At 38.2% G+C, this 20,093-nt stretch overlaps 1 protein-coding gene and 1 pseudogene across 8 annotated transcripts in view; one reads left to right on the forward strand and one right to left on the reverse strand.

Moving 5' to 3' along the window:
- The window catches only part of JADE3 (jade family PHD finger 3), a 181,114-nt gene that overhangs the window by 33,035 nt on the left and 127,986 nt on the right, over positions 1–20,093 (forward strand). Inside the window, exon 3 of one of the 8 annotated variants that reach the window (XM_057538119.1) lies at positions 9,905–9,983. The exons of the other annotated variants lie outside the window; for them this stretch is intronic. Coding sequence (XP_057394102.1) covers positions 9,968–9,983 — 16 coding nt within the window. The 5' untranslated portion in view covers positions 9,905–9,967. The remainder of the gene's footprint in view (positions 1–9,904; positions 9,984–20,093) is intronic. 8 annotated transcript variants of the gene reach the window in all.
- Positions 17,081–17,700, reverse strand: LOC103000556 (60S ribosomal protein L15-like; annotated as a pseudogene).

Below are 20,093 nucleotides of genomic sequence, written 5' to 3' on the forward strand. Positions count from 1 at the left end.
TCAATAGCAGAATAACTGAGGCAGAAGAACGGATGAGTGACCTGGAAGATAAAATAGTGGAAATAACTACTGCAGAGCAGAATAAAGAAAAAAGAATGAAAACAATTGAGGACAGTCTCAGAGACCTCTGAGACAACATTAAATGCACCAACATTCGAATTATAGGGGTCCCAGAAGAAGAAGAGAAAAAGAAAGGGACTGAGAAAATATTTGAAGAGATTATAGTTGAAAACTTCCCTAATATGGGAAAGGAAACAGTCAAGTCCAGGAAGCACAGAGAGTCCCATACGGGATAAATCCAAGGAAAACACGCCAAGACACATATTACTCAAACTATAAAAAAATAAATATAAAGAAAACATATTAAAAGCAGCAAGGGAAAAACAACAAATAACACACAAGGGAATCCCCATAAGGTTAACAGCTGATCTTTCAGCAGAAACTCTGCAAGCCAGAAGGGAGTGGCAGGACATATTTAAAGTGATGAAGGAGAAAAACCTACAACCAACTTTACTCTACCCAGCAAGGATCTCATTCAGAGTTGACGGAGAAATTAAAACCTTTACAGACAATCAAAAGCTAAGAGAATTCAGCACTACCAAACCAGTTTTACAACAAATGCTAAAGGAACTTCTCTAGGCAGGAAACACAAGAGAAGGAAAAGGCCTACAATAACAAACCCAAAACAATTAAGAAAATGGTAGTAGGAACATACATATCGATAATTATCTTAAATGTAAATGGATTAAATGCTCCAACCAAGAGACATAGACTGGCTGAATGGATATAAAAACAAGACCCGTATATATGCTGTCTACAAGAGACCCACCTCAGACCTAGAGACACATACAGACTGAAAGTGAGGGGATGGAAAAAGATATTCCATGCAAATGGAAATCAAAAGAAAGCTGCAGTAGCAATTCTCATATCAGACAAAATAGACTTTTAAACAAAGACTATTACAAGAGACAAAGAAGGACACTACATAATGATCAAGGGATCAATCCAAGAAGAAGATATAACAATTGTAAATATTTATGCACCCAACATAGGAGCACCTCAACACATAAGGCAAATACTAACAGCCATAGAAAGAGAAGTGGACAGTAACACAATCATAGTAGGGGACTTTAACACCCCACTTTCACCAATGGACAGATCATCCAGAATGAAAATAAATAAGGAAACACAAGCTTTAAATGATACATTAAACAGGATGGACTTAATTGATATTTGTAGGACATTCCATCCAAAAACAACAGAATACACATTCTTCTCAAGTGCTCATGGAACATTCTCCAGGATAGATCATATCTTGGGTCACAAATCAAGCCTTGGTAAATTTAAGAAAATTGAAATCATATCAAGTGTCCTTTCCGACCACAACGCTATGAGACTAGATATCAATTACAGGAAAAAATCTGTAAAAAATACAAACACATGGAGGCTAAACAATACACTACTTAATAACCAAGAGATCACTGAAGAAATCAAAGAGGAAATCAAAAAATTCCAGAAACAAATGATAATGAAAACACGACGACCCAAAACCTATGGAATGCAGCAAAAGCAGTTCTAAGAGGGAAGTTTATAGCAATACAATCCTACCTTAAGAAACAAGGAACATCTCAAGTAAACAAACTAAGCTTACACCTAAAGCAATTAGAGAAAGACGAACAAAAATGCCCCAAAGTTAGCAGAAGGAAAGGAATCATAAAGATCAGATCAGAAATAAATGAAAAAGAAATGAAGGAGACAATAGCAAAAATCAATAAAACTAAAAGCTGGTTCTTTGAGAAGATAAACAAAATTGATAAACCATTAGCCAGACTCATCAAGAGAAAAAGGGAGAAGACTCAAATCAATAGAATTAGAAATGAAAAAGGAGAAGTAACCACTGACACTGCAGAAATACAAACGATCATGAGAGATTACTACAAGCAACTCTATGCCAATAAAATGGACAACCTGGAAGAAATGGACAGATTCTTAGAAATGCACAAGCTTCCGAGACTGAACCAGGGAGAAATAGAAAATATGAACAGACCAATCACAAGCACTGAAATTGAAACTGTGATTAAAAATCTTCCAACAAACAGAAGCCCAGGACCAGATGGTTTCACAGGCGAATTCTATCAAACATTTAGAGAAGAGATAACACCTATCCTTCTCAAACTCTTCCAAAATATAGCAGAGGGAGGAACACTCTCAAACTCATTCTACGAGGCCACCATCACCCTGATACCAAAACCAGACAAAGATGTCACAAAGAAAGAAAACTACAGGCCAATATCACTGATGAACATAGATGCAAAAATCCTCAACAAAATACTAGCAAACAGAATCCAACAGCACATTAAAAGGATCATACATCATCATCAACTGGGGTTTATCCCAGGAATGCAAGGATTCTTCAATATACGCAAATCAATCAATGTGATACACCATATTAACAAATTGAAGGAGAAAAATCATATGATCATCTCAATAGATGCAGAGAAAGCTTTTGACAAAATTCAACACCCATTTACGATAAAAGCCCTGCAGAAAGTAGGCATAGAGGGAACTTACCTCAACATAATAAAGGCCATTTATGACAAACCCACAGCCAACATCGTCCTCAATGGTGAAAAACTGAGACCATTTCCACTAAGATCAGGAACAAGACAAGTTTGCCCACTCTCACCACTATTATTCAACATAGTTTTGGAAGTGTTAGCCACAGCAATCAGAGAAGAAAAAGAAATAAAAGGAATCCAAATCAGAAAAGAAGAAGTAAAGCTGTCACTGTTTGTAGATGACATACTATACATAGAGAATTCTAAAGATGCTACCAGAAAACTCCTAGAGCTAATCAATGAATTTGGTAAAGTAGCAGGATACAAAATTAATGCACAGATCTCTTGCATTCCTATACACTAATGTTGAAAAATCTGAAAGTGAAATTAAGAAAACACTCCCATTTACCATTGCAACAAAAAGAATAAATTATCTAGGAATAAACCTACCTAAGGAGCCACAAGACCTGTATGCAGAAAACTATAAGACACTGATGAAAGAAATTAAAGATGATACAAATAGATGGAGAGATATACCATGTTCTTGGATTGGAAGAATCAACATTGTGAAAATGACTCTACTACCCAAAGCAATCTACAGATTCAGTGCAATCCCTATCAAACTACCACTGGCATTTTTCACAGAACTAGAACAAAAAATTTCAGAATTTGTATGGTAACACAAAAGACCCCAAATAGCCAAAGCAATCTTGAGAAAGAAAAACGGAGCTGGAGGAATCAGGCTCCCTGACTTCAGACTATACTACAAAGCCACAGTAATCAAGACAGTATGGTACTGGCACAAAAACAGAAATATAGATCAATGGAACAGGATAGAAAGTCCAGAGGTAAACCCATGCACATATGGTCACCTTATCTTTGATAAAGGAGGCAAGAATATACAGTGGAGAAAAGCCCACCTCTTCAATAAGTGGTGCTGGGAAAACTGGACAGGTACATGTAAAAGAATGAAATTAGAACACTCCCTAACACCATACACAAAAATAAACTCAAAATGGATTAAAGACCTAAATGTAGGGCCAAACACTATCAAACTCTTAGAGGAAAACATAGGCAGAACACTCTACGACACAAATCACAGCAAGATCCTTACTGACCCACCTCCTAGAGAAATGGAAATAAGAACAAAAATAAACAAATGGGACCTAATGAAACTTCAAAGCTTTTGCACAGCAAAGGAAACCATAACAAGATGAGAAGACAACCCTCAGAATGGGAGAAAATATTTGCAAATGAAGCAACTGACAAAGGATTAATCTCCAAGATTTACAAGCAGCTCATGCAGCTCAATATCAAAAAAACAAACAACCCAATCCAAAAATGGGCAAAACACCTAAGTAGACATTTCTCTAAAGAAGATATACAGATTGCCAACAAACACATGAAAGAATGCTTAACATCATTAATCATGAAAGAAATGCAGATCAAAACTGCAATGAGATATCGTTTCACACCAGTCAGAATGGCCATCATCAAAAAATCTAGAAACAATAAATGCTGGAGAGGGTGTGGAGAAAAGGGAACCCTCTTGCACTGTTGGTGGGAATGTAAATGGATACAGCCACTATGGAGAACAGTATGGAGGTTCCTTAAAAGACTAAAAATAGAACTACCATACGACCCAGCAGTCCCATTACTGGGCATATACCCTGAGAAAATCATAATTCAAAAAGAGTCATGTAGCACAATGTTCATTGCAGCTCTGTTTACAGTAGCCAGGACATGGAAGCAACCTAAGTGTCCATGGACAGATGAATGGATAAAGAAGATGTGGCACATATATACAATGGAATATTACTCAGCCATAAAAAGAAACAAAATTTAGTTATTTATAGTGAGGTGGATGGACCTAGAGTCTGTCATACAGAGTGAAGTAAATCAGAAAGACAAAAACAAATACCATATGCTAACACATATATATGGAATCTAAAAAAAAAAAAGTCACGAAGAACCTAGGGGCAAGATGGGAATAAAGACCCAGACCTACTAGAGAATGGGCTTGAGGATACAGGGAGGGGGCAGGGTAAGATGGGACAAAGTGAGAGAGTGGCATGGACCTATATACACTATGAAACGTAAAATATATAGCTTGTGGGAAGCAGCCGCATAGCACAGGGAGATCAGCTCGGTGCTTTGTGACCACCTAGAGGGGTGGGATAGGGAGGGTGGGAGGAAGGGAGATGCAAGAGGGAAGAAGAGATATGGGGACATATGTATATGTATAACTGATTCACTTTGTTATAAAGCAGAAACTGGCACACCATTGGAAAGCAATTATACTCCAATAAAGATGTTAAAAAAAATAAAATGATATCATGGAGATAAGTAATTTAAAAAATAATAATAGGGCTTCCCTGGTGGCGCAGTGGTTGAGAATCCGCCTGCCAATGCAGGGGACACGGGTTCGAGCCCTGGTCTGGGAGGATCCCACATGCCGCGGAGCACCTGGGCCCGTGAGCCACAACTACTGAGCGTGCGCGTCTGGAGCCTGTGCTCCGCAACAAGAGAGGCTGCGACAGCGAGAGGCCCGCGCACCGCGATGAAGAGTGGCCCCCGCCTGCCACAACTAGAGAAAGCCCTCGCACAGAAACGAAGAGCCAACACAGACAAAAATAAAAAAGAAAGAAAGAAAGAAAAGATGACTACTATCTAAAAAAATAATAATAATAATAATAATCCATAGGTGTGGTGTGTTTGGTAGGCAAGCCTTCAAACATGGTGTCCATGGGCGAAATTTTAAAAATTGTCCTCAGTTGTCCTTAGGAACATTTAGAGGTATGGGTGTCCTATATAATATCCAAAGATTGGATCAGATGGCCCCTTTTGATGGTTTTACTTGTCCTCCCAACATTAAAGACTCACGTTCAGCAAAAATTTAGTGCATTGCTATACTTCATAAAGAAGCTGCAAAAAGTAGCTCAGAATCAACCAACACTCGAGTGGTTGCTATATACCAGGCCCATGTGTAGGCACTCCTCAAGTGTATAAACCTGAGTACCTCCCCACAAAATAAGTAATTTGGATAATCACTAAATGCTATTTGTATACTTTTTTAAAAAGGTAACTGTTGAGGACACTGATGAGGCATGATTTCTTGGAACCCCCATGATATGAACCATCTATAATTTCTCAGATCCTAAAAGAAAACACATCTTTTTACAGGAAACCTCCCCAGTTTTGAGGCGCACATTGAGGAGAGAATTGACAAAAACAGCATGCCCAGTCAGATATCTCCCTAGAATACTATGTCATTAGAAAATGCAGTGGAGGTCCCTTTCTTGCATAACTGCTGCATGCTATGGTCTGGCTCAGTCTGAGCAAGCACCATGGGCAGAGGAGATGTGTTTTCACTTGGAGAGCTTTTCCCTATCCTATGATGTATGCACAAAGGGCCACCCATTCACCTACTAGACAGTGGATAAAGCCCTGTATGTGTCAAGAGGAACCTAAATATCCTTTCTTTTCCTGTCTATTAGTTTCAGTTGTTTTGTAATGTTTTCACATGATACAATCCATCAACTGAGGACAGTTCTTCACCTGGGATTTCAGGGCAACTAGGTGGAACAGAAGTCTTAAGCACACAGACTGGGAAGTCATCTCTGAACTGTTTCCTCACTGGCTCCCCTCCCCCAATACCACCAACAATCCAACACTCAAGTTTACCTGGAGCTTTTCCTCACAGCTGGATCATCCTGTCCTCTTCCTGCCAATCAATCCTGCCTGGGCCAATTCCAAATTCTTGGAAATTCTAGCTTAGGAGATTCTCCATTTCCCCAAAACCCACTCACTTGGATGTTATCCTCTGCGCCATATTCTCTCATTTTAAGTCCTGTCTTTTTTATTCACTTTGGCACCTAATGCCATACTTCCTTACTCTGTGGCCTATTTCGTATACACATGACCTGAAGCTTTACAACTAAACTGCCCCTCCCGTAGTGATAGTAGAGCTTCAGATTCTCTACGTTCTGTCTCTCACAAATACCTGAAACAGAATTGTTGCCTGCTGGTTTTTTATTTTTTATTGAAGTATAGTTGATTTACAATTTTGTGTTAGTTTTAGGTGCACAGCAAAGTGATTCAGATACATATGTGTGTGTGTGTGTGTGTGTGTGTGTGTATTCTTTTTCAGATTATTTTCCCTTATAGGTTATTACAAAATATTGAGTATAGTTCCCTGAGCTATACAGTAGGTCCTTGTTGGTTATCTGTTTGCTGCCTGCTGTTTAATTAACAAACCAAACATCACTTCTCATTTTGTGTTTAAAAAAATTACACATAATGTGTTCTAATGGCCACATAAATCCTGTGGAAAGCAGTAGTTTGGAAAAGAAATGTACATTTTGCAGACTGTCAAAAGAAAACTGGTGTTTTCCTATGCTGCCACTGTGACATTACAGTCAAAACTGCAGGCAGCTTTTCCCTAGCTGCATCATGGTTTCTAGCCTCATCCATGATTCCTTGCCCACTTATAATGTTAAAGAGCACTAGGATTTTTTCTTTTCAAATACAAACAAAACTTTGACTGTAAACAGTTGTATCCTACTTGTCTCACATGAAACTCGAATCTTATACAGGAGAGAGGGGGGTGTGTTTGTGTGTGTTATGAGCCTAAATTTAGCTCTCTCTAGGATAACCAATTCAATCCAGGATAAACATTTTTTTATACTTCTAAATAAACCTACCTGTAAAAGCTCCAATTATGCCCTTTAGCCCCTTGAGGAGAATCCATGTAGGCACTTGCCTTTAGGGAAACCATCTCTAGGCTGATTTCTTGCCATGATCTCTGTGCCACTCCAGGTCAAACTCAACTTCCTTCCAAACTGCTGTTCATAAAGATGCAGGCTCTTAAAGGCCTCTTCCCTATACCAGCATACCCACTCCTGCCACTAAGCCACCATGTACTCCTGGCTGCTCACTGCATAGTAGGTATGCCTGTACTCCTGAGAGCCTAGCAGGTAAAGTCCCCCATGCCCAAGCATAACCTTTCCCACCATCCTTACCACTTATGTCTTAAATCCTCTTCTCTACCCACTCCAACCAAGTGTGCATTCACTAGAGTCTAAACATACCATGAGTCATCCTGCCACTTTGTACTGCCTCTGCCTGAAGTTCTCCACATTCTTCTGTGTTTGTTCTATCTGCATGTTTCTCAGGATCCACTCAAAAGCTCATTTTTTTCACCTCAGTGGTTCCTTCCATCTCTCAAGGCCCACAGGACTATGTGCTCAACACTCATTTTCCCAAATGGAATGGTGTGATAAGAGTGCTTAATGGCCACCAAGTCTTTTCATTTCTGTATATACACCACTTTACAGTGTGACTTTGCAGCTCCTCCCATCAGGAGGTGGAGTCTATTTCTCTACTCCTTGAATCTGAGCTGTTCTTGTAATTTGCTTTGGCCAATAAATGCAGCATGAGTAACTCTGGGTGACTTCTGAGCCTAGGTCTCAAGAAGTCTTGTAGCTTTCCTCTCCTCCCTGAGAACCCTGAAGCAACCACGTGAAGAAGCCCCAGCTAGTCTGCTGGAGGAAGAGAGATGATATGGAGAGGCCAGTCAACAGCCAACCATCAGACATGTGAGTGAGGCCATCTTAAATACTCAACCCTAGTCGTATTGCCAGATGACTAACTTCATGAGGAACTCTCGGAAAGACTAGCAGAAGAACCACTCAGCTGATTCTAGCCCAAATTGCTGACCCACAGAATTATGAGCAAATAAAATGGTTGTTATTTTAAGTCACTAAATTTTGGGGTGATTTGTTACGCAGCAATAAATAACTGAAAGAGCAGGTTTTGTACTGCTGTATTCCTGGCATCTAGAGGGCATGTTCATGGCAGTTTGTCAGTAAGAGATTGCTGTGGATCACTGTCATCAAGGTGTCACTCCTCTTTACTTAGTAGACAACCAAGCTTCCTAATCCTCATGTCTCTCCCTGGCTCTCAAACAGTTCAAAGCTTGGGCTCAACACTGTCTTCCAGGATGACACCTTGCAGTTCTTCTTCACTCCACTGGACCAACATCCATTCATTTGCTCCCTTCACAGCACTATGACAGGTCATATCTTTCAGCTGCATGCTGCATCTCTCACTAATTACTTCGTTCGCTAACCCTGAGGGGCCAACCCATGGACTGCCTCAATGCCATAAAGCTGGTCTCAACTTCCCAGGCTTCCACCATCACTCTGAACCCTCACGACCTGATTCACATGTGCTTACAATTAGGAGAGACCTAAGAGATTGTCTAGGACAACCCCTTCCAGTTATGAATGAGGAAAGAAAGTCCCAGATAAGAAATAATAATAATGGGCTTCCCTGGTGGCGCAGTGGTTGAGAATTTGCCTGCTAATGCAGGGGACACGGGTTCGAGCCCTGGTCTGGGAAGATCCCACATGCTGCGGAGCAACTGGGCCCGTGAGCCACAACTGCTGAGCCTGCGCGTCTGGAGCCTGTGCCCTGCAACGGGAGGGGCCGCGATAGTGAGAGGCCCGCGCACTGCAATGAAGAGTGGCCCCCGTACCACGATGAAGAGGGGCCCCCGCTTGCCGCAACTAGAGAAAGCCCTTGCACGAAACAAAGGCCCAACACAGCTAAAAATAAATAAATAAATAAATAGAGTAGCTATTAATTTAAAAAAAAAACAAAAAAAAACACCAAGATTATTGGGCTTCACCCTCAGAGTCTCTGACTCTAGATCTGGGGTGGGAACAATACTTTAAAAAAAAAAGAAATAATAATAATAATAAATGGCTTATTCAAGGTCACATGATGGCAGTATCAATACCAGAACCCACATGTCATGCAGATTATTACCTAGTAGATTGCTTATTTGTGCTTGGTTTGTGTGTGTGCAACTGTGCCCTGCAGTTTAGACTGTGGAAGTTCTTTGGAGAGAGGCATCATATCTTTTACTTCTCCTGCCTTTTCACATTCTCCTGCTGTCTGCAAAGACTGACCAGTAACTACTGGACACGTCAGTAGTCAATAAATGCTTGTTGATTAATTGACATTTAAAAGGAAATTATGCTTGGAACTGTTCTGTATCTTGTTTTTGGTGGTAATTACAACCATAGGTATTTGTCAGAACTTGAACTGTACATTAAAAAGGGTAAATTATACTGTGTATAAATTTTTAAATTAAGGTATAATTCAAAGCAATTATGCCGAAGAGATCTATTTATTTGATAAATGCGGCTAAATGTATAGGTAACGTATTACTGTGAGAAAAGAAATTTGGCCCTTTGAAAATAAATTTGTACATAATAGGCACTCACTAATGTTAGTTTCCTTCCTTCTTGCGCACAAATGCTTCATGATTACCTGTCAAGACTGCTAAAGAAAGCATTCCTGCCCTAGGAGATGACTGGATCTCAGATGACTTCTAAGATCCTATGATTGCTTTGAAAGGTAAATAAATGACTATTTTGAAACACATGTGTAAAGTAAAATATAGAAGCGCTACTACACTATTCCAAAGGTGGGCCCCCTAGAACCTTAATTTTACTTCCAAAGACTTAGACTCAGGTATAAAACTATTAACCCTCTGTTAATAGAAATTATTTTAAAACTTAAAAAATAATACAAAAGGACGACCAAATGTCCTTTCGTTGTCATTCTGGAGCATTGACTGAGGGGCCCACCCAAGGATTATTTAGTTCTCTAGGGGATTACATCTTTGTTTGGCTTATTATTCACTAATGATTAGGGTCCAGACTTTTTGAAGTGACATGTTAACTTAAAGATTTTTGTCTGGTAGAGATGAAAAAAATTTCTGTTTGGCAGAAGAAATAATCCCAAAGACTATGGATTAACTGTCCTATAGTGCATTAACCACTTTTCTATCTAATTTAGATATCTTATTCTAGCATTTTTACTTTCAGTATCTGTATATACTGAATCTCTCAAATATTCTTTGAATCAGCCTTACATAATGCTGGGTCCCTCACTAATAAATTAGTCTTTGACATGTGTTCATTCTGTATTTGTATGTGAGTCATGTTCTTAATTTTGAAAATTATATTGTAATTATATATATTATATTATACCCCGAACATCCTACAACATTGTCTGTGGACCTTGCCCCATCCTTTACAACGTCCCTGATATCTACTACTGACTGCTGGTTTTAATGCTGTAAGAGCACCTTGAAATACCTTTGTGATCATGCTGGTACCTGAAGAGGTCTTCTCAGGAAAAAAACTGGATACCTCTGCAGGTGCTCAAGAAAACTGCAGAAAGACTTTCTGGAACTACTCTCACAAAATGAGAAACTGATGTCTTTCCTATCATGTTACTGTTCTATCTATAAACCGAGAGGATGACATTAAGAACCTTTGTTTTAGAGATCCAGAACAAATAGACTCACACTGGGCCCTTCTTTCCTGTCAAACACTATTCCTATAATCCGCTTTTGCTAGTAATAGCCATAAAATAACTATATTGGAGCAATAAAAATTGATAAACTACCAGCTGCCTCAAAAATCTAATAGCTTTGGCAAAATATACTGCAGCTTGTTGTGATAGAGCCTCCTTTTCCCTAACAGGTTTTATTTTAACACTTGCCTTTTCACACTACTGAATAGTATAATCAAATTAACAAATTCAGCAAATGCTCAGTGAGTTCCAGGCACTAGACACTGCTCAGCCCTGACTACCCTCACCCCCTTCCCCAAGCAGGCTCAACTAGTACTCAGTATCAATCATTGGTTTGCAGTTGTCCAGGATGAAAATGGAGAATAGAGCCCAAATGGAGGGTTGCAATCTGCCCTGTCAGCACCCAAAAGATTTAAAATGGAGTCAAGCAAAAGAATGGATCTCTTTCACATTAATAAAATTTAATGATCTACAACACCACTGAGTATTAAATGCATACAGATTTGAAACATCCTGAGAAACAGGAAGGGTGGGTTAAAACGTGGTTCACAAACAAACTGGTATTTATAAATATTCTGAATCAGCTTGACAACTTTATTGAAAGAGGTATGAAACAAATATCTTCCAATAAACACCCAAACTCAGAAATAATCGAAATATGGTGCCTATTCATACAAAGACCAAAGTGCCAAGTTTCCATGCAGCGTAGGGAATCCTCTGCATAGGAAGTCTGAACCAAAATTCTAAAACACCAAGGAGGAGGGGGTGAAGTGGGTTGAGGATATAGAACAGGAGTAGGAGTAATTTTTTCAACCTACTTTTCCCCTGGTGATTATTAAAACAAAATTCTGTAATATTTCACAATAAAATGTTTTTGAAAAAATAATCCATTTGGGCCAGCTTCTGCCTTGGGATGTAGGGAGCTGGAAGTAGTGTTGCTCTTACCCTTACAATTAGCCAAACTAAGTTAAAATTCATGACTTTTATTGAGCCCATCAGAGGAGTATTTTACTCAAGTATTTGTTGAGAGGAGTATTTATTCAAGTATTTTGCTTTAATTTAAATTTGGTAGTTTTCTTGCTGTGGTGTTTTGAGAGTTTTGTTTTTTGTTTTGTTTTGTTTTGTTTGGCTGCACTGTGCAGCATGTGGGATCTTAGTTCCCCGACCAGGGATTGAACCCACACCCCCTGCATTGGAAGCACGGAGGCTTAACCACTGGACTGCCGGGGAAGTCCGAGAGTTTTTTCGTTTTTTTTAAAAATATTCTGAATAAAAATCCTTTGTTGGTTATGTGATTTATCAGTAAATATTTTCTCTACATCTGTGGCTTGGTTTTTTATTCTCTTAATGGTGTCATTCACCAAGCAAGATTTTAATTTTGCTGAAGTCCAATTTATCATTTTTTAAAAGGACTCATGTCTAAGAACTCTTATATTAACCCTAGATCATGAAGATTTTCTCCTATGTTTTCTTCTAAAAGTTTTCTAGTTATATGTTTTACATTTAGATATGTGCCTCTATCAAGTTAATCTTTGTACGTGACGTGAAGTTTAGGTGGAGATCTGTTTTTTACATATGGATGTCTAATTGTTCCCACACCCTTCGTTCAAAAGACTATCCTTCCTCCTTTAAATTGCTTTTGCACCTGTTTCAAAAGTCAGTTGCCTATATTTATGTAGGTCAGTATCTTAACTCTCTCTTTTGTTCCATTGTTCTGTTTTTATCACTTCATCAATACCACTGTCTTGATTACTGTAGCTTTATATTATGCCTTAAAATCAGTGTGTTTCTCCAACTTTATTCTTCTTTTTAAAATTTGTTTTAGCTATTCTAGATCTTTTGCTGTTCTTTATAAATTTTAGACTCATCTTGTCTATATTTACAAAAAATCCTACTGGCATTTTTGTTTGAATTAGGTTAAATCTAATGATGAATCTGATGACTTTGGGGAGAAATGACATCTTTAATATGCTGAATCTTCCACCACATGAATATAGTATATTTCTCCATTTCTTTAGATTTTCTTTGATTTTTTTCATGGAAGCATCTATGTTTTGTAGTGTTCAGCATAGAGATCCTGTACATGTTTTGTTAGATATATACCTGAATGTTTCATTTCTTTGGAGCTGTTGTAAATGATATATTTTTTTAAAGATTCAGTTTCTAGTTGTTTATTGCCACCATATAGAAATATGATTGATTTTTGTATTGACCTTATATCCTGCTTCCTTGCTAAGCTGTTAGTTATAGGACTTAAAAAAATAGATTTCTCTGATATATTCTAAGCAAACAATCATGCTGTTTAGGAGTAGGGATACTTTCATTTCTTTCTTTCAATCTGTATACCTTTTATATATTTTTTGTCCCTTTTTGCACAGGCTAAGACTTCTAGTATGATGTTTAATAGAAGTGATGAGAGAGCACAGCTTTTTCTTATTTCACCTTTAAGTTCTTTATCAAGTTGAGGAAGTTCCCTTCTATTCCTAGTATGCTGAGAGTTTCTATTATGAATGCATTTTGAATTTTGACAAATGGTTTTGTCCTCATCAACTGATATTATCATTTGGTTTTTCTTTTTTAGACTTAATATGTTGATTACATTGATTGATTTTCAAATATTGAACCTGCTTTTCATTCCTGGGAGAAACCCCACTTGGTTGTAGGGTTTTATATATTGCTGTAAGATTTGCTAATATTTTGTTGAAGGTATTTGCTTTTATATTCATGAGGGATATTGGTCTATAGTTTTCTTTTTCGTATTATGTTTGTCTGGGTTTGGTGTCAGGGCTTCATAAAATGAGTTGGGAAAGATTCTATCCTCTCCTATTTTCTGGACGAGATCTTGCAGAATTGGTGTTGTCTTTTCTTTTTTTTATTTTTATTTTTTTACTTTATATTTAATAATTTATTCAATACTCATATCAATCCTATAAGTACAGTACTATTATTCTCCCCTTTTGAACCAATAATGAAACATTCTGAAGCACGGAAATGTTAACAGTTTCCCAAGAGCACAGAATTGGTAAGTGGCTGAGCAGAGATTAAAATTCAGGAAGTCTGACTGTAGTCCCTGTGCCATAACCCCTTGCCTATAAAATGGTGTTATCTTTTCTTTAAATGTTTGTTGGAATTTGCCAGTGAAACCATCTGGGCCTGGGCATTTCTTTTAAAAAAGATTTTTAGCTGTGAATTTAATTTCCTTAATAGATGGGTCATTATTCAGGTTACCTGTTTCATCTTCAATGAGTTTTAGTAGTTTGTGGTTTTCGAGCAGTCTGTCCATTTCATTTAAGTTGTCTAACTTATGTGTGTAGAGTTATTCATGGTAGTATCCCCTTATTATCTTTTTATGTCTGCGGGGTCTATAGTGATAATCTCCTCTTTCATTCCTCATATTGGTAATTTGCTCTTTTTTTTCCTTCTCAGTTTTGCTAGAGGTTTATCAATTTTATTGATCTTTTCAAAGGACCAGCTTTTGTTTTCATTTATTTTTCTCTGTTGTTTTTCTGTTTTCAGCTTCATTGATTTCTGCTTTATCTTATTTCCTTTTTCTGCTTGCTTTGGGTGTATTTTGCTCTTTTTCTAGGTTCCTAAGGGGGAAGCGTAGATTACAGTTGACCCTTGAACAACAGGGGTATGAACTGTGCAGGACCACTTATATGTGGATTATTTTCAATAGTAAATACTACAGTACTACACTATCCACATGGTTGGTTGAATCCACAGATGTTAAACTGCCAATACAGAGGAACTGAGGTTATGGAGGAACCACGGATAGGGAGGGCTGACAATAAGTTAGATATGGATTTTTGACTGTGCAGAGGCTTGGCACCCCTGACCCCTGATTGTTCAAGGGTCACCTGTATTTATATGAGAGATTTTTTTCCCTAAAATATCATTTACTGCTATGAGTTTCCCTCTAAGCCCACAAATTGAGTTATGTTGTATTTTCATTTTTCTTTAATTAAAAATATTTTCTAATTTCCCTTAAAAGTTTATCTTTGATTAATGGGTTATTTAGATATATGATATCCAATAGCCAAGTGTTTGGAGCTTTTCCTCTTATCTCTCTGTTGTCGATTTCTATTTTATTTCCTTTATGGTCAAGGAACATATTCTATATGATTTCAGCTCTTTTATATTTGAGGTTTGTTTTGTGACCCAGGAGGTGATCTATCTTGTTGAAAGAATATATATTCTGCAATTGTTGGATAGAGTGTTCTGTACATATAAGCTAATTCCACTTGGTTGATAATAGTGTTCAGTTCTTACATATTCTTGCTGATTTTCTGTCTGCTAGTTCTATATATTAATTAGAGAGGAATGTTGAAGTCTCCAACTGTAATTGTGGATTTTTCTACTCCTAATTTTAGATCTGACAGTTTTTGCTTCACATATTTTGAAGCACTGTTGTTAGGTGTTTACACATTTAGGATTGTTAAGTCTTTGGGGTGAATTAAATAACCCTTTTAGCATTATGACATGTCTCTTTATATCCCACTTTATCCTTTCTTTTTAGTTTAATAGACATTTATTCTATTATTATGTATAGTTGAACAAGCTCTACACAAGAAATTATATGGTTTAAGTTTTTTTTTTTTGAGTGGGAAGAAATTTGGGTCTCAAAACGTTTTGCGAGCCTGCTACATGTTTTCTGGAAATCATTAAGTGGACCTTTCAAGACCCTTGAAGAAAATACGAGAAAAATTGGTTCAAGAAAACCAGCAATTAGATTTCAGAATTAACCTACCTGTTAAGATAGCAAACCAAGAATTGGAAAGGATTGGGGCAATTCCTCTTCCATATTTCCTATACACTCAAATCCACCCTGGGAAACAGAAGCCTAGTCTATGGGAAGACGTGATGCAAGCAGAATGTGGTGGTATGCCCAGCCACAACTGGTGGCCTGGCAAGTTTGTGGAATGGTGAGGCTCTTGAGGGTAGTTTGAGCAGGGATGAGAAAAATAACTGTAGACAACACATAAAATTGAAAACCAATTGAACTTGTATTGACACCAACTACATGACTTTTCTCAGTATCCTTATGGGAATGGATAAAGTGGCTTGACCCAAAATAACACTGATTAGACTTAGCAGTGTTACTTTTAAATAAAACCAACCCTGCTTTCCCCTCTGTGGTGGCTTAGAGAGTTCATAATGGTCACAAACTAATATTACAGATAAAACATTTAAAATTTTGATCCAAGCTTTTTCTATCCTCCCACACTTGAAAGGTATCTGATGGACACCAATTTCCCAATCCTAGCATTACTAGCTTACAAACCTTAGGGCTAATTAACTCCCTTCTCATTTACCTAATGTTCAATTTCCATCAGTTTCAGTATACACCAGTGTAAATACCATGACTATTTTGCATGAAGTTCAGTGTTCTACAGATCCCAGTCCTGGGATTAAACCAGTAGCTCCCATCTTTTATGTGAACATCAGTGGTACCATGGAGGCCAAGGCAGTTTAATTTAGGTTAACCAGGATGTTTTCATTTGTAAGAAAACCCTCTTGCAACAGGTTTATTCAATTCTCTTAAAAATGGTGACACGTCTTTACTTTTTGCCTTTCGGAAGCAGCTGTTACATAAATGGAATATTAGATTAAGTCTAAAAATGAGGGCCCTAGTCAACTTTCATTGTTTTTCTGCATATGATCATGATAAAGGATCAGGACTTCCTTCACATTTCCAAGGAAAATCCAATTTAAAAAGTTTGTCCTTGCCAAACTCCATAAAACAGCCACTTTAGAGTAAACCAGCAGAGCATTGCATCACCCCAGTAAAGCTGTAGGTTTCATCACATGCATCAACAAATCTACATGGCTAGTTTCTGCACTCCTCTTTTCCAGAATTTATTTTACACCTATTGTACCAAACAGCATTTTAAACATGGACATATCAACTCCCTAATAAAGCAAAAACAAAGGCATTTCCCTTATTAGAAACAAGATACACTATCACTTAAAGTCTTCACACATTATTGCACTTTAATTTTCCTAATTTGACAATGCATTCAATGAAATAATCTGGAGACAACTAGTTTTAACAGACAAATTAAAAAACACCTTTAAGCGGACATGAATGTCCTAAATTGTTTATTAGGTAAGAATTTTACAAGCATTGCTTATATTAGTGGTAATGGTGGAGCTGGAGAGTATTGCGCCTTCTCCAAGCTGCACGGCGAGAACCACCAATAGTGTGGTGGGACTTGTGGCCCTTTCCAAGGCCGCGGCTCTTTCTGCCTGCAGATGTCAGCCCCCACATCTCCCTGTGCTTGTGGACTGGTTTGGTGATCCACTGGGTGACAGGGTTTCTTCTGATAGCATTATGAAATGGATCAATGATGATAACCTCTAAAAATTTGTAAGTAGAATCTTCACCAACCCAGTAAGAATTCAGGACCCTTAGGGCCCCACAGTGACGTCCAGTTCACTTCTTGGCAACAGAATGAAGGCTTCGAGCAAACTTGAGCTGGTTGACACCATGATGGAGAGGCTTGCTGTAGGTGGCACCCTTAGGAACTGGGCATTTGCGGGCACCACAGCACACACGAATCCGATATATGACATAACCTTGCTTGGCCTTGTAGCCCAGCCTGTGTACCTTGTCAGGCTGGGTGGGGCAAGGGGCCCTCTGCAGTGCAGAGAGCTGGCGGTACTGCCAGCAGTGCACCCTGAGCAGAAAGCAAATTATGTGGGATTGCTTCTTCCTCCATAGCTCCTGGATGTACTAGCAAGTGCCCATCTCAGCTCACCTGATGGCTGCCGCCAGATTGAAAGGCCCACTTTATCCTTGTAATTTTCTTTGCTCTGAATTCTTTCTTTTGATCAGCATTTGCATCATATCTTTTTTCATCTTTTACTTTTCATCTACCTATATCATTATATTTTAAATGATTTTCTTATAGTCTTTGTGGTGGGATCATGTTTTTTAAATCTGTTCTGACAGTCTCTGTCTTTTAATTGTATGTTTAGACCATTCCACTTAATGTAGTTATTGATATGCTTGGTTTAAACCTACCATTTTATTATTTCTTTTCTTTGTGTTATACCTCTGTTATTATTTCCTCTCTTTTCCACTTTCCTGCCTTTTGGGTTATTTGAACATTTTTTGGTGCTCCATTTTAATTAATCTACTGTGATTTTTGAGTTTATCTCTTTGCATATCTTTTTTGGTTACTCTAGGGATTATAATATACATATTTAACCTTGCACAGTCTACTTAGAATCAATACTTTACCACTTCAAGAGTAATGCAGAAACCTTACACCCTGTAGGTCCCTTTACCCTCTCCCCTTTATGTTATAGTTGTCTTATATATTACATCTACACATACTGAAAATCCCTTCACACATTCTTATTGTTTTTGCTATCAGCTGCCAAATATATTTTAAGTAATTCAAGAGAAGAACAGTCTGTTATATCTACCCAAATTTTACAATTTATATTGCTGTTCCTTCATTCCTAATGTGCTAAATTTCTTTCTGCTATAATTTCCCAACTGGCTGAAGAACTTCCTCTAGCAGTTCTTTTAGAGCAGATTGCTGGCTATAAATTGTCATTCCTGAAAGATGTTTTTGCTGGATATAGAATTATGTGTGACAGTTCTTTTTTCCCCACACTTCAAACATGTTATGCCATTTCCTTATGACCTCCATAGTTTCTTTTTTTTTTTTTAAAGATTGATTGATTGATTGATTGATTGATTGCTATGTTGGGTCTTCGTTTCTGTGCTAGGGCTTTCTCTAGTTGCGGCAAGCGGGGGCCACTCTACATCGCAGTGCGCGGGCCTCTCACTGTCGTGGCCTTTCTTGTTGCGGAGCACAGGCTCCAGACGCGCAGGCTCAGCAGTTGTGGCTCACGGGCCTAGTTGCTCCGCGGCATGTGGGATCTTCCCAGGCCAGGGCTCGAACCCGTGTCCCCTGAATTAGCAGGCAGATTCTCAACCACTGCGCCACCAGGGAAGCCCTCCATGGTTTCTGATAAAAGAAATCCACTGTAATTTGAATTGCTATACCCCTATAAGGTAATGTATTTTTCCTCTGGCTGCTTTCAAGATTTTTTTCTTTGTATTCTGTTCAGCAGTTTGATTTGGATATGTCTGGAAACGGGTTTCTTTGGGTTTATTCTGTTTGGGGTTTTTCACTGCTCAGGCTATTCAAAGTCTCATAAGTAGGCTGTGGATCCAGAAGAGATTGGAATAATAATGACAAAAAACTTCTTTTGAAAGTATCTTTGCTTTGTAGGGACCTGCACACAGTAGAAATAGAAATATTTTCTATATATCCCAGACAGAATTTTTTTTTTATAAACATCCTTGTTGGAGTATAATTGCTTTACAATAGTGTGTTAGTTTCTGCTTTATAACAAAGTGAATCAGTTATACATATACATATGTTCCCATATCTCTTCCCTCTTGCATCTCCCTCCCTCCCACCCTTCCTATCCCACCCCTCTAGGTGGTCACAAAGCACCGAGCTGATCTCCCTGTGCTATGCGGCTGCTTCCCACTAGCTATCTATTTTACATTTGGTAGTGTATATATGTCTATGCACTCTCTCACCCTGTCACATCTTACCCCTCCCCCTCCGCATATCCTCAAGTCCATTCTCTAGTAGGTCTGTGTCTTTATTCCCGTCTTGCCACTAGGTACTTCATGACCTTTATTTTCCCTTAGATTCCATATATATGTGTTAGCATACGGTATTTGTTTTTCTCTTTCTGACTTACTTCACTCTGTATGACAGACTCTAACTCCATCCACCTCACTACAAATACCTCCATTTCATTTCTTTTTATGGCTGATAATATTCCATTGTATATATGTGCCACATCTTCTTTATCCATTCATCCGATGATGGACACTTAGGTTGCTTCCATGTCCTGGCTATTGTAAATAGAGCTGCAATGAACATTTTGGTACATGACTCTTTTTGAATTATGGTTTTCTCAGGGTATATGCCTAGTAGTGGGATTGCTGGGTCGTATGGTAGTTCTATTTGTAGTTTTTTAAGGAACCTCCATACTGTTCTCCATAGTGGCTGTATCCATTTACATTCCCACCAACAGTGCAAGAGGGTTCCCTTTTCTCCACACCCTCTCCAGCATTTATTGTTTCTAGATTTTTTGATGATGGCC

This window comes from Balaenoptera acutorostrata, chromosome X, assembly GCF_949987535.1.
Source record: "Balaenoptera acutorostrata chromosome X, mBalAcu1.1, whole genome shotgun sequence".
NCBI lineage: Eukaryota > Metazoa > Chordata > Mammalia > Artiodactyla > Balaenopteridae > Balaenoptera > Balaenoptera acutorostrata.